Source organism: Cygnus atratus, chromosome 5, assembly GCF_013377495.2.
Source record: "Cygnus atratus isolate AKBS03 ecotype Queensland, Australia chromosome 5, CAtr_DNAZoo_HiC_assembly, whole genome shotgun sequence".
Lineage (NCBI taxonomy): Eukaryota > Metazoa > Chordata > Aves > Anseriformes > Anatidae > Cygnus > Cygnus atratus.
This window is the reverse complement of record NC_066366.1, coordinates 56871561-56887231: the sequence shown is the minus strand read 5'-3', so window position 1 is coordinate 56887231 and position 15671 is coordinate 56871561. Positions and strand designations below refer to the sequence as shown.

The 15671-nt window shown below is 46.5% G+C and overlaps 1 protein-coding gene across 1 annotated transcript in view; it reads left to right on the top strand.

The window, feature by feature from the left end:
* AHNAK2 (AHNAK nucleoprotein 2) overlaps positions 1-15671 on the top strand; it is a 64700-nt gene that overhangs the window by 43883 nt on the left and 5146 nt on the right. The window contains 15 exon segments of the mRNA XM_050710804.1: positions 2553-2623; positions 3412-3501; positions 4231-4287; positions 4881-5022; positions 5780-5961; positions 6709-10248; positions 12445-12558; positions 12560-13589; positions 13592-14352; positions 14354-14545; positions 14547-14679; positions 14682-14843; positions 14846-15147; positions 15149-15421; positions 15423-15671. Of these exon segments, the coding sequence (XP_050566761.1) occupies positions 2553-2623; positions 3412-3501; positions 4231-4287; positions 4881-5022; positions 5780-5961; positions 6709-10248; positions 12445-12558; positions 12560-13589; positions 13592-14352; positions 14354-14545; positions 14547-14679; positions 14682-14843; positions 14846-15147; positions 15149-15421; positions 15423-15671 (7298 nt within the window).

Here is a 15671-nt window from a genome sequence, read left to right as displayed (position 1 = left end):
CTTTTAAGTCATTCTACTGGACTTCAAAGCTCGTGGGTGGGATTTTCCCAAGTGAAAAATACGGCAATGCCACAAGCCTAAGTCCTTACAATTTCTTGGAATTTTAGTAATAGCCATAAAATTTGCTGTTGGCACCTGAATATTTAGAAGCACTAAGCAAATTAAACAATCAAACCTCAGTCCTGCAGCTCTTCTCCCCATATGATACTCATTAAAATAAATGTGGTGAAGAGTTTCATGAATGAATTCCAGAAATTTCAAGCAGAAATGCCTAAAACCAGGTTTATATAAATACACGTATAAATGCTCATTTTCCAATTTTATCGAGTTTCTGAAAATTGCATATGCTAGAGCTTTTGGGAGAAAAAAATCAAAACAATATATTTAGGTCTTTAATCTGAATTAGGACCTGCATTAAGACCATTTTCTGGAATTGTCCTTCGTAGGGGTCATGACTAGGCCTCTGGAATTGTCCTTCGTATGGGTCATGACTAGGCCTGTGAATGCTAAAGGAGGCAAGGTCTGGCAGTCCCATTATGTTCTAAGTTGATCCTAGTTCTCTGGAGCTAAAATACCATAGGAGAGATGATTAAGATGATGTACACATGGCTAAGGTGTCCTCTGTTCAGTCAAGTTTGGAAATTTGGCCCCCAGACTGACATGGGACATTCCCACTGGAAGCACATTATCACCATTCATCTTATTGAAGTGGTCCATCACTGATCGCATAGTACAGATCTTTTATGACCCTGCCTATAGTAAATAATTTCATATGCAGAAAAAAAAAAAAAGTCAAGAAAAAAAAGAAATGTAGGAGATCAGTAAACTATGTAAAAAGGCTATCAAAATCACAGCCATTTTAACAAGAGCTTGGCAACTTGTAGAGTGATTGCATGCATACAGAAGACATGCCAGCTTGTCTGCACACACAGCATGCAATATCCACAGTCAAAAATGTCATTTTCCAGCCAAGAATTCTTCATTTAAAGTAGACAATGAACAAATCACATAATTTTGCTTGTGGCTGTCTTCTCTAGTGTTCAAGCATATTTTTAAGCCAGGGGATATGTTTAGGAGAGCCAAAACTATGCAGAATTGGTCCTGAGAGAGAGAGAGACAGCCTGATGCCTTGAAAACAATGTGTCATGGAGACAGGAAAGAGGTATAATCATCAGGACAAGACTTATGTATGTATTAGAATATCCTGTGCATCAGGGAATGTGTAACTCGGCCACACTGTCATCTACTGGCTAAACCCAGATCACTAAAAAAGATAATATATTCATGCTGTTTTCATTCTTTGTTGCTCAACTTCAGGCATTTCAAAAGAATCATATTTTCAAACAGCCCTTCTCCTTCATTCCTTCTCCTCTCTGCCCTGGATTCTTTTAAAAACCATAAAAGCAGAGTCTTTATGACTATCAAAACTTCATGATGCTTACTCCCATAAGACCTCTATCACAGTCAACGAAGAGTTTCTAGGTGGGGAATTTCAATCACTTTAATTTATTGCCAATCAGCAAACTTTTAAACTTTTAATCGCCAATTCTGATATTAAAAAGAAAAAAGAAAAACAAAACAAAACAAAAAACAAAACACACACACCAAACAAACAAACAAACAAACAAAAACCACCATCAACAAACAAACACGCACTTGGGAGAAACACCTCAGCTCCCCTCCAGACGAATTCTGGTCTCCAGTCCCCTCAGCTCAGGGAGGCCAGGGGCTGTGTGGGTGGCAGGGGTCAGCAGATTGGGGCTGTTTTTCTTTTTCAGCTCCTTGTTTCACACTCAGCTGCTCCATTGTGGGTTCCTCCACCTGTCAGAGTCAAACCTACTCTCCATGCCTGCTCAGACAGCTTTTTACTTCAGCTCCTACTCAAGCTAAAACTTTGCTTCAGTGTTTCTCCTGCTCCACTTTCTCTCCTCTCTCTTCCTGCTCTGGTGTGTTTTTCTTCTTCCTCCTCCTCTAACACTGTTCCCTCTTTCTGTGTTTACTGCTGTTTCTTAAACCCATTTCCACAGAGGTGCCAGAAACTCCCCTGGTTGGGTCAGCATTGCAGGCAGTGGATATGTCCTGTGCCTTACCAAGCCATCTGGAACCAGCTGGAACCGGCTGGAACCAGCTGGCACTGACTGGAACCAGCTGGAACCAGCTGCATCTGTCATAGGACAGTCGCACTCTTCTCTCACAGAGACCACCCTGCAGCCCCACCACTGCCAAAACCCTGCCAGGCCTACCTTAAGCCCCCTTGGTAATCAATAAAAAAAAAGTCAGGCCATCTTCTAGTTCTACTTTTTCTTCTTTTTTTTTTTTTAATTTTATTTTACAAAAGCCTTTATGTTTCTGGATATGAATACGTCTGGTATTTTTGGAAAGATCATGCTAATGAGATCTGAGATAAGGAATTTGAACGAAAGCAGGCCTTCCTACCGCTGGCTAAGCGCTTTTTGCAGGAGTGCTGCTCAGGGTTGCTTTGGCTTGGAAGCTCACTGCTCTGTGCTTTGCGAGGCTCACACAGACACCCATAACCTGCGTGCTGCTTTCAGGTTCTGGACGACAGCTGAGACCGGCAGAGCCTCCGGGAGATGCTGACGCTGATGCGGAAGATGAAGATTCTGTGAGTTGTTGGTTTGTTGTTGTTTTAAATTACCTTATGAAATTGGGATCTTAATTTTTTTATTTTTTATTTTTATTATTATTTTTTTTATAGCGGGGTCTTGGTGGTGATTCTTTTCTGCATCAGAAATATTGTAGCTTGTAGTATTTCTGCTTGGCATTAGTCTGCCAGCTCAAAAGCCAGAATGATGCTTTAACATAGTGTGATCTGCTTTTTACCATGATTCACCAGCATGAGTTTAATACCAAGACCTAGCAAAATAGGACATGACTGTTCGCTACAATTACATTTCTTTAAAGCTTTTGCTGGTTTAGGTTTCCCACAGTCTGACGACTGTCAGCAGAGCTCGTTTGATGACTCTCCCATAGTTTGCTTGTTTATAGATTGCAGCAAAGTTTGAAGTTGCAAGATGCAAAGTTTAACCATGCAAATAAAGCAGGGGATGGCAGTGTTATAGCCTTTTTCAATTGTCACTAACTGATCTGTTAGTATTTTCAGTCTGTTCAGCCCATAGATGCATACAGTTTGTAAAGAAAACCACAGTCACTGTACCAGCACTTTTGTTGCTCTGGAGTCTGTCCCTTGTGTTCTTGAATAACATCCTTAAATGAGCATTATGTTTGTTGTTGACCAAAGGAAAGAGTTATTCATTATTCTGCATTCACCGTTGCTAATAAAAGATATGTACACAGAAAGAGACTGTGCCTAAGTTGAAAATCTCTCCTAAAAAAATGGGTCACTGTTTAACCATGGTTGTGCCTTCTCCACCACTCATTTCTTTTCCTCAGGTTAATGAAGTGGCAGTAGAAGACATCCGTCCAAGGCCACAGGGTTCCTCTCCAGTTTATGAATATTCCATAGAAGAAGAATATTTAAAGGCAAGACACTGAAGTTTCATGGGGACATGGCTTTATCAGATTGATTGAAAGGACTTCAGCCCCTACAACAAGCCAAGACCCATATGCCATATACAATGATGTGTTGTCTCCCTCCCTGCCATGTTCATTAAGGGTCATGTTCATTGATTTCTTTTGTTGTTGTTGTTTTATTTGATTTGTCGTTGGTCGTGTTCTTGTTTCTTGGCAAAAAAATGCTTTTGACTTCATTTTTAAGGGACCTGGGGCACAAGGTGTCAAGAAATGATAACACTTTTCCGAGTTAAAATATTTAACTTACTTTAATACATATTTCAAAAGTACCTGTATCTATTCATTATTCAAAAGTAAAAAATTAATTAGCACACTCGTGTTAAGTAGTCAATGTTTTGAAATTCATGCTGAAATCAAATAAATGAAAAACGTGTGCTGTTCACAAAGATGAAAGCATGAGAAATATGCTACTTGAGAAAAGCTCTCCATGTCTTGATGCAACTGCTCTCTGGCATTCATTCCTTCAAATTTTGGTACAAGTCAGGGAGGCCCTGCATCTAATTTACTACTGGGGATTATGTAGTTAAATCATTAACACTGTACATTTTACTTGTATATCCCAGTTTTGACTATGTTGCCAGTAAAGTCAGCCTCAGTTCTTGGTCTAAATCAAGCATTTTGTTGAACTTTAGAACAGAACTAATTATTAACACTAAACAATTGAAATTTATTTTTCAGCTTCAAGAAGAAAACAAAAAATATTCTACAGACAAATCAAAACAGAGTCATCCACAGGTCAGTCTAAAAACACTCAATAGTTTTAGGTGTATGGTTTGCAAAACAGTAAAGTCTGTTACGCAGATGTGGATGGGTAGACAGAAAGGACAAATGGGAAAAGAATCACTTCAGACTTGTTTGGCCAGGAACTTCACAAATTGTTCATTGGTGCACGAGCAGGTATGAACACTTACTTGCCATATTTGGGGTCCTTCTGTTATTCTTTTCAACATTCTTTAGTCTTCTCTGGTTTCAGTATAGTACAGTACTGACTCTTATTCTGACTCCTCTGGCCCATTGACTCTAATTCAGGTGCCTAACATCTTCACAGAAAATGCAGACTTTCAGCCCTAAAAAAAATCCGTATGTTTCACATTTTCAAATTATAATCTATTTTCCCTGTGGCCCTGATGCAGCAAGGACCTAACACATGTGCTTAATTTAATTTAGAACAGACTCGACCCACACTGAACAAGTACATTCTCTGCTTTAGATAAACTTTCTTAAGCTACTGAAAATACACCGCAGAATTCTCACTTTTCTTATTGTACAATCTTAAATACTTTAATACAAATGAGTAATCATAAATTCAAAACTTTTTCTACATCTAGGAGACAATGGAAGTGACCTTGAGAACAGAAGTGGAAGCTGGTGCTAGTGGTTTTAGCGTGACAGGTGGAGGAGATGAAGGAATATTTATTAAAAAAGTACTTAAGGAGTCTCCTGCTTCAAAAGTATTTAGTCTGAGAGAAGGTACAGTCTGATTTTCTAATTTTTTTTTAGTTTTATAATAATCAGGCATATATCTCTTTGTGTATAGATACCTGCCTGATCTGTCATCTGTTTAGATAATAGAAATAGAAGATGCCAAGCCAACTAATATTATAACCTTTCCATATTAATAATTTCCAAGATAAGTTTCTTAAATATTAACAATATGTGAATTGTTTTGTATACCATTAAAAAAAATCAAGTTTTCACTGGAATGGTGAAAAGGATATATAGAAAGTAGTATATACACAATGAAAATGGAAAGAAAAAACAACTCATTATTACATTCACAAAGAACCTGCCTTTAATTCTTCTACAAAATACTCTGCCACAAAACTCCAGTAAATAGTGATTTAATCAAGAACAGAAGTCCAAAGTCTAAATAGTGAAAAATATAAGAAAAAAATGTTACTGTCAGGGTGGTCAGACCCTGAAACAGGTTGTCCAGAGAAGTTATGGAGTCACCACCCTTGGAAATATTCAAAACCTGACTGCGCACAGACTGAAGCAAGCTGCTGTCATTAACCCTGCCCTAAGCAGAATGGTTGGACTAGATGATCTCCAGTGGTCCCTTCCAACCTTTACTATTCTGTAATTCTAGTCTGTGAACATAATTTTATATTGTAAATCAATGATAGGTGTTAATTATTTTTCTCTTGTATGAACATTAATTCAGCAGATTCTGAAAAATCACAAGAAAATACAAACTAATTGAAATGATGTCTGATTCTTCTTGCAGGTGATCAGCTTCTAAGTGCTACAATATTTTTTGATAACATCAAATATGAAGATGCACTTAAAATTCTTCAATATTCTGAGCCATACAGAGTCCAATTCAGCCTCAAAAGAAAAATTGCTGGGAAAGAAGAGCTGGAACATATTCACTCTACAGCCCAGTACAAAAAGGAAAGATTAAGTCAGGTACTAGTTACTTGATTAGTTTACAAAGCTTGTATAACACTGTAGCAACATGCTATGTGGAAATATAGACTAGAAAATACAGTGACTTTTCTTCTTAAAACATCTTCTTACTAATATGAATATTCATTAGAATAAAAAAATCCCACACAATATTTGCATCCTTATAAACATTCTGGGCAAGACTATAGATTTTGGATAAAAGCACAGTCTTGATTTAGGGTAGAAAAACATTCTTCTCTAGTGAGTCAGAGCTGTTTCTGTTAAGTTCACTGATTGAATGAGCTCAGGTACACTCTAATATTTATATTCAATATTTTTCAAAGTGTAAGATACCAGTAAATATTTTTCTCAAAAGCTCAGCAATGAAATATTATCGTAAAAATATGTTTAATCCCTGATATCTCCATAGACAGGATCTGCTCACAGGTCTTCACAACATTCAAAATTATTTTTGCGTATTTTCTCTTCATATATACATATATTTATACAGCAATACAGAGATGTTTTGCAAAGATGGTAGACTTTCACAAGTCCACATATTACTGTCATATAATCTATTTATTTTATGTAATTTCTGCCTGAATTACATCCTCCATTTTCAGGATTTTTTAATTTAAGAAGTAGATAATGTGAATACAAAGCTCAATTCTCTACATATTTTATAGTATATATTTTATTGTATATATTTTATTTTGTCTTGCATCTATATTTAGTTTACTCTTAATCTAACTATATTTGTTCTTTCAGGAAAAAGAACTCAGTGAAAGCATTCCTGAAGAAACGCTGCGTATTTCAGGAAAAACTATTTCAGAAGAAGACAGGGAAACATTAATTGTAAACCAAAGGGTAGGAAGAAGCAAGAGACCTAAAAAAGATAGATTGTCATGGCCAAAATTCCAGTCAATTAAAAATAAAAAGATATTGGGACACAGAAGATCTCATAGTACATCTGATGCATATGAGCCTGCTATACAGGATATTTCCCCTACAAGCACAGACACAGAGTCTCAATTTCAACAAGATGTTCATATTAAAGAAAAAAAAGGAAGCCAAAAGAAACTGAAGTTCCCTAGTATTGGATTCAAAATGCACAGATCCAAAGCAGAATCTCAAGACAAGCAAAAAAAAGAAATAAAAGCTACACTGCTATCTGAAAGACAAAAGATACATAAAGAAGATATCAGCATGGAAAGTCCTGAAATACTGACTGTTGAATATACCACATCTCCTGCTTATGAAATGAAAACAGAGGAGTTACATGAAACTTTAACAAAAGACTTGAAAGATATGAAAAATGGTATTCCCACTCATGAAAAAAAATGCCCTGAAGTTGAAATAAGCATTAAAACAGAAAAGGAAAAGAAATCAGCATTGAAGTTTACTGTACCTGAAGGACCAGCTATAACAACACAGGTACTGAAGCCCAGTTCAGAAGCAGCAGATCTGAAAGAAAGCCCAACTAAACAACTACCACAAGCCTCATCAAAATCACGGAAAAAGAAACAGAAAGGAACAGCTGGTAAAACAGAAGGAGAAAGTGGAATTAACATAGACATAATGGATCATGCAGCAAAAGGATCCATACAGGTAAGAGGTCTAGAAATAGGCACTGCTAAAGCAGAATTACACACACCTGACATACTGGAAACAGAAGAAAAGCAAATGGAAGATGACACACAAATACTAAAAATTCAGAAAACAAAATCTGAGATTTCAGTGCCCAAAAGAAAAGAGCCAGAGACTGAGAACACTTTAACCAAACCAGAAAGTGATGTTCCACGTTCTGTACCAGAAACAACAGCTGATGAAATTACAGAGGTAGGCAGGAAGTTAGAAGTGAAAACTCACATACCTGATGCAGAATCAGAAGAATCTACTTTGAAAATGCAAATACCATCATTCAAGATTGCCAAAATACCTAAAGCTGACATTAAAATATCAAGAGAAGACAGCACAGTTGAATCAGATGATATTGTTAAAAAGGCACAGACAGAGGATGATATGCCCACGAGTGATAAAGACTTGAAGATGGACATTGGCATGAAGACAGGTGAAAAGGATACAGAAGGAAAAGAAAGCAAATTCAGACTACCAAAGTTTAAACTGCCTACATTTACCTGGGCAACTGCAAAGGATGAGACAGGGGAAACTTACAATCAGTTAAGCGACAAAGAAGCAAAGGTGCCATCCCTAAAAGAAGGTGCAAAAATGGAAATGAGCATATCAGGAGAAGATATGAATGTTCCAAGTGCTGAAATGGAAATAGGAATATCCAAAGAAAAAATAAGTGAAAAAAATATTGAACAGAGAGGAGATGAATTATCAACATTAAAAAAGCAACATATAAAAAAGTCATCACCAGACATGCATTTGGAAAAAATAACTGGACAAATACTGCCTACAAAACCAGATAATGAAGTAAAAATGGGTGAACCCAGTACACAATCCAAGAAAACAGAAGAATCTATCTCTCAAATAGGAAAAACAAAAGATGAAAGAGAAATAAAAATGAAAGAAAAAAAGATAAAATTAACAAAAAAAGGATTATTTAAACAAGACACCGAGATTCCAAAAGAAAATATAGAAATAACAAAATACAAAACTGATGTAAAACATTCAGAAAATGAAATTTCAGAAGCAAAAAAAGGAAAAACCACTGTTACAATGACAGCACAGGAGATTATGGAGAAAAAAGCCTCCCTCAAAGCTGACATCAAAGCTCCCAAGGTGGACATCAGCCTGCCCTCCATCGACGTCACCCTTCCGAAGGCCAGCGTCGAGCTGCAGGCGCCCGAGGCGGCGCTCGCCCTCAAAGGGGAAGCAAAAGCCCCAGAGAAGGAGGCCACGAAGGCCAAGGACGGCAAGTTCAAAATGCCCAAGTTCGGCATGCCTTCCTTTGGCTGGTCCAGCAGCAGAGAGGCCAAGGGCACCGTGGCCGCCGATGTAGACATGAGCCTCAAGGAGCCCCAAGTGATGGCACCCTCGGGAACCGCCGAAGTTGAGGTGACCCTGCCCGAGGCCGAGATCCAAGCTCCCAGCGTCGAGGTGGCCATCGAGACAGCCACCAGCGGAAACGGGGAGAAAGGCTGGATCAAAATGCCCGACGTCAAGATTCCCAGTATCAAGGCTCCCAAAGTCGAGGCGGACGTCAGCCTGCCCAAAGTCGAGGCCAGCCTGCCAGAGGCAGAGGTCAAGGCTGGTGCCGTCGACATCAGCATCTCAGCGCCCGACATCAAGCTGCCCTCCGTGGAAGGCTCCCTTGACCTCCAGGCACCCGAGGTAGACGTGAAAGTACCCTCCGCCGAAGGCTCGCTCGACGGAGCCGAGCTGGAAGCCACTGGCCTCAAAGGGAAGTTTAAGATGCCCAAGTTCGACAAGCCCAAATTCGGAGTGTCGGTGCCCAAGGCGGAAGGGCCCGAAGGCGAGGTCAGCCTGCCTACCGCTGAGGTCGACCTGCCCTCTGGCACCGTGACGGTGGCAGGGGAAGGCCCTGCACTGGGCCTCAAAGCTGACGTTGCCGGTGCCAAGACCGAAGGGGCTGGCTGGAAGCTGGAAAAGCCCTCCCTCAAAATGCCCAAAGCTGACATCAAAGCTCCCAAGGTGGACATCAGCCTGCCCTCCGTCGACGTCACCCTTCCGAAGGCCAGCGTCGAGCTGCAGGCGCCCGAGGCGGCGCTCGCCCTCGAAGGGGAAGCAAAAGCCCCAGAGAAGGAGGCCACGAAGGCCAAGGACGGCAAGTTCAAAATGCCCAAGTTCGGCATGCCTTCCTTTGGCTGGTCCAGCAGCAGAGAGGCCAAGGGCACCGTGGCCGCCGATGTGGACGTGAGCCTCAAGGAGCCCCAAGTGACGGCACCCTCGGGAACCGCCGACGTTGAGGTGACCCTGCCCGGGGCCGAGATCCAAGCTCCCGGCGTCGAGGTGACCATTGAGACAGCCGCTGGCGGAGACGGGGAGAAAGGACGGTTCAAAATGCCCGACGTCAAGATGCCCAGCGTCAAGCTGCCCAAAGTCAAAGCGCCCCACGTGCAGGTCAGCCTGCCAGAGGGCGAGATCTCCGTGCCCAAAGCCCAGGCCGAAATCCCGGAGGGCGAGCTCACCCTGCACGGTCCCGACGCCGAAGGCAGCCTGGACGTGCCTGCCGGCAAAGTGGAGGGCAGCGGCATGAAAATACACATGCCAAAAGTCAAGGTGCCCAGCGTGGCCTTCTCCAAGCCGACCGTCAAGGCTCCCAAAGTCGAGGCGGACGTCAGCCTGCCCAAAGTCGAGGCCAGCCTGCCAGAGGCAGAGGTCAAGGCTGGCGCCGTCGACATCAGCATCTCGGCGCCCGACATCCAGCTGCCCTCCGTGGAAGGCTCCCTTGACCTCCAGGCACCCGAGGTAGACGTGAAAGTGCCCTCCGCCGAAGGCTCGCTCGACGGAGCCGAGCTGGAAGCCACGGGCCTCAAAGGGAAGTTTAAGATGCCCAAGTTCGACAAGCCCAAATTCGGAGTGTCGGCGCCCAAGGCGGAAGGGCCCGAAGGCGAGGTCAGCCTGCCCACCGCTGAGGTCGACCTGCCCTCTGGCACCGTGACGGTGGCAGGGGAAGGCCCTGCACTGGGCCTCAAAGCTGACGTTGCCGGTGCCAAGACCGAAGGGGCTGGCTGGAAGCTGGAAAAGCCCTCCCTCAAAATGCCCAAAGCTGACATCAAAGCTCCCAAGGTGGACATCAGCCTGCCCTCCGTCGACGTCACCCTTCCGAAGGCCAGCGTCGAGCTGCAGGCGCCCGAGGCGGCGCTCGCCCTCGAAGGGGAAGCAAAAGCCCCAGAGAAGGAGGCCACGAAGGCCAAGGATGGCAAGTTCAAAATGCCCAAGTTCAGCATGCCTTCCTTTGGCTGGTCCAGCAGCAGAGAGGCCAAGGGCACCGTGGCCGCCGATGTGGACGTGAGCCTCAAGGAGCCCCAAGTGACGGCACCCTCGGGAACCGCCGACGTTGAGGTGACCCTGCCCGGGGCCGAGATCCAAGCTCCCGGCGTCGAGGTGACCATTGAGACAGCCGCTGGCGGAGACGGGGAGAAAGGACGGTTCAAAATGCCCGACGTCAAGATGCCCAGCGTCAAGCTGCCCAAAGTCAAAGCGCCCCACGTGCAGGTCAGCCTGCCAAAGGGCGAGATCTCCGTGCCCAAAGCCCAGGCCGAAATCCCGGAGGGCGAGCTCACCCTGCACGGCCCCGACGCCGAAGGCAGCCTGGACGTGCCTGCCGGCAAAGTGGAGGGCAGCGGCATGAAAATACACATGCCAAAAGTCAAGGTGCCCAGCGTGGCCTTCTCCAAGCCGACCGTCAAGGCTCCCAAAGTCGAGGTGGACGTCAGCCTGCCCAAAGTCGAGGCCAGCCTGCCAGAGGCAGAGGTCAAGGCTGGCGCCGTCGACATCAGCATCTCGGCGCCCGACATCAAGCTGCCCTCCGTGGAAGGCTCCCTTGACCTCCAGGCACCCGAGGTAGACGTGAAAGTGCCCTCCGCCGAAGGCTCGCTCGACGGAGCCGAGCTGGAAGCCACGGGCCTCACAGGGAAGTTTAAGATGCCCAAGTTCGACAAGCCCAAATTCGGAGTGTCGGCGCCCAAGGCGGAAGGGCCCGAAGGCGAGGTCAGCCTGCCCACCGCTGAGGTCGACCTGCCCTCTGGCACCGTGACGGTGGCAGGGGAAGGCCCTGCACTGGGCCTCAAAGCTGACGTTGCCGGTGCCAAGACCGAAGGGGCTGGCTGGAAGCTGGAAAAGCCCTCCCTCAAAATGCCCAAAGCTGACATCAAAGCTCCCAAGGTGGACATCAGCCTGCCCTCCGTCGACGTCACCCTTCCGAAGGCCAGCGTCGAGCTGCAGGCGCCCGAGGCGGCGCTCGCCCTCGAAGGGGAAGCAAAAGCCCCAGAGAAGGAGGCCACGAAGGCCAAGGACGGCAAGTTCAAAATGCCCAAGTTCGGCATGCCTTCCTTTGGCTGGTCCAGCAGCAGAGAGGCCAAGGGCACCGTGGCCGCCGATGTGGACGTGAGCCTCAAGGAGCCCCAAGTGACGGTGCCCTCGGGAACCGCCGACGTTGAGGTGACCCTGCCCGGGGCTGAGATCCAAGCTCCCGGCGTCGAGGTGACCATTGAGACAGCCGCTGGCGGAGACGGGGAGAAAGGACGGTTCAAAATGCCCGACGTCAAGATGCCCAGCGTCAAGCTGCCCAAAGTCAAAGCGCCCCACGTGCAGGTCAGCCTGCCAAAGGGCGAGATCTCCGTGCCCAAAGCCCAGGCCGAAATCCCGGAGGGCGAGCTCACCCTGCACGGCCCCGACGCCGAAGGCAGCCTGGACATGCCTGCCGGCAAAGTGGAGGGCAGCAGCATGAAAATACACATGCCAAAAGTCAAGGTGCCCAGCGTGGCCTTCTCCAAGCCGACCGTCAAGGCTCCCAAAGTCGAGGCGGACATCAGCCTGCCCAAAGTCGAGGCCAGCCTGCCAGAGGCAGAGGTCAAGGCTGGCGCCGTCGACATCAGCATCTCGGCGCCCGACATCAAGCTGCCCTCCGTGGAAGGCTCCCTTGACCTCCAGGCACCCGAGGTAGACGTGAAAGTGCCCTCCGCCCGAAGGCTCGCTCGACGGAGCCGAGCTGGAAGCCACGGGCCTCAAAGGGAAGTTTAAGATGCCCAAGTTCGACAAGCCCAAATTCGGAGTGTCGGCGCCCAAGGCGGAAGGGCCCGAAGGCGAGGTCAGCCTGCCCACCGCTGAGGTCGACCTGCCCTCTGGCACCGTGACGGTGGCAGGGGAAGGCCCTGCACTGGGCCTCAAAGCTGACGTTGCCGGTGCCAAGACCGAAGGGGCTGGCTGGAAGCTGGAAAAGCCCTCCCTCAAAATGCCCAAAGCTGACATCAAAGCTCCCAAGGTGGACATCAGCCTGCCCTCCGTCGACGTCACCCTTCCGAAGGCCAGCGTCGAGCTGCAGGCGCCCGAGGCGGCGCTCGCCCTCGAAGGGGAAGCAAAAGCCCCAGAGAAGGAGGCCACGAAGGCCAAGGACGGCAAGTTCAAAATGCCCAAGTTCGGCATGCCTTCCTTTGGCTGGTCCAGCAGCAGAGAGGCCAAGGGCACCGTGGCCGCCGATGTGGACGTGAGCCTCAAGGAGCCCCAAGTGACGGCGCCCTCGGGAACCGCCGACGTTGAGGTGACCCTGCCCGGGGCCGAGATCCAAGCTCCCGGCGTCGAGGTGACCATTGAGACAGCCGCTGGCGGAGACGGGGAGAAAGGACGGTTCAAAATGCCCGACGTCAAGATGCCCAGCGTCAAGCTGCCCAAAGTCAAAGCGCCCCACGTGCAGGTCAGCCTGCCAAAGGGCGAGATCTCCGTGCCCAAAGCCCAGGCCGAAATCCCAGAGGGCGAGCTCACCCTGCACGGCCCCGACGCCGAAGGCAGCCTGGACGTGCCTGCCGGCAAAGTGGAGGGCAGCGGCATGAAAATACACATGCCAAAAGTCAAGGTGCCCAGCGTGGCCTTCTCCAAGCCGACCGTCAAGGCTCCCAAAGTCGAGGCGGACGTCAGCCTGCCCAAAGTCGAGGCCAGCCTGCCAGAGGCAGAGGTCAAGGCTGGCGCCGTCGACATCAGCATCTCGGCGCCCGACATCAGCTGCCCTCCGTGGAAGGCTCCCTTGACCTCCAGGCACCCGAGGTAGACGTGAAAGTGCCCTCCGCCGAAGGCTCGCTCGACGGAGCCGAGCTGGAAGCCACGGGCCTCAAAGGGAAGTTTAAGATGCCCAAGTTCGACAAGCCCAAATTCGGAGTGTCGGCGCCCAAGGCGGAAGGGCCCGAAGGCGAGGTCAGCCTGCCCACCGCTGAGGTCGACCTGCCCTCTGGCACCGTGACGGTGGCAGGGGAAGGCCCTGCACTGGGCCTCAAAGCTGACGTTGCCGGTGCCAAGACCGAAGGGGCTGGCTGGAAGCTGGAAAAGCCCTCCCTCAAAATGCCCAAAGCTGACATCAAAGCTCCCAAGGTGGACATCAGCCTGCCCTCCGTCGACGTCACCCTTCCGAAGGCCAGCGTCGAGCTGCAGGCGCCCGAGGCGGCGCTCGCCCTCGAAGGGGAAGCAAAAGCCCCAGAGAAGGAGGCCACGAAGGCCAAGGACGGCAAGTTCAAAATGCCCAAGTTCGGCATGCCTTCCTTTGGCTGGTCCAGCAGCAGAGAGGCCAAGGGCACCGTGGCCGCCGATGTGGACGTGAGCCTCAAGGAGCCCCAAGTGACGGCGCCCTCGGGAACCGCCGACGTTGAGGTGACCCTGCCCGGGGCCGAGATCCAAGCGGCTGGTATTGATGTTGGTCTTGGTACATCCTCCGTGAAGGAGGAGGCTGTTGCTAAAACTAAGACTTCTTTATTTAGAATTCCTAAGGTTTTCACTTCCTAAAAGTTCTAAGCAGCATCTACAGAGTAAGTCTGTTATGGAAGTTTCTGAATCAGAATCTAGTTGTTATTCTGTAACAGAGGCATCTCCTGCTGTGATTTCTGGCAGTCTTGATTCTAATGTATTTCCTGATATTAAGGGAGATAATGCTCCTAAAAGTAGTAAGTTTAGAATTCCTAGCTTGGGTTTTCTCAAAGGTTGATATTAGTTCTTCTAAATTTGAGCAGGATTCACCCTTATCAAAGGGGGATGTAACTCTTACTAAGTATCAAATGAATATTGAAGAATCTGAATCAAAAATATCATCTCTTGCTGATATGAATGTTCAGTAACAGATTTTGAAATTTTGAATGAAGATGGTTCTTGGGAGGAAGGAATTATCAAGCCAGAAATGAAAACAGCAACTGCTGAAATATGTCTTGGACACACAGAATATACAGTTAAAATACCTAAGTTCCGAAAACCAAATTTTGGAATTTCTTGGTCTAAGGAAAGCCATCAGAAAGTGACATTGTTTCCAAAGTGGAATCTGAAATTGGCAAGGAAAAGATAACATCTGATATGTTTGATATTGATATTGAATATCCATCTCAGATTCCTGATGCAGAATTAGGTGTCAAGTTACAAAAGCCTTCACCTGAATGTGTTACGGATGCAGCAAAGTTGGATGTCAGTCTCCCATCAACAGAAGATACCATGCCAGAATTAGAAATGGAAATCCATGGCCCAAAGTGCAAGACAGAACAGGAATTAATTTCAGGAGAGAAGGACACTGAGGAGAAAGAAAGCAAAATTTAAAATGTCAAAATTCAAACTACCTTCATTTAGTTGGTCCCCAAAGAAAGAAGCTATTGCTCCTTCTGAAGCTGAGGGACATCTGGAAGAATCCAATGTGTCTATTTCATCCGGAGACACAGAATCTAAGTTAACACTAATTATCCCTGAGAATCAACACCTTCATATGGAATTGGATACAGCAACAGAAAAAGATGGTGAAAAGGGAAAAAACAAGAAGTCCCAATTTATCATGTCAAAGATCTCACTCCCTAAAGTGAAGGGTCAAAAAAGTCCAGGTCTCTCTGCCCATACTAGAAACTGATGTTTGTGATCCCAAACAAGAAAAAGATGGAGATGTTTCAGTACAGGAATCTGAGAAAGAGAGTAGTGGAGAAAGGGCAGAAATGGGTGTAAAAATGCCAAAAGTTAGAGTTCCAACTTTGGAATTTTCCAAATCAGAAGTCAAAGCTCCCAAAATAGAAGTGGATATTAGCATGTCTACAGGTGAGGTCATACTTCCTGTATGTGAACAAGAT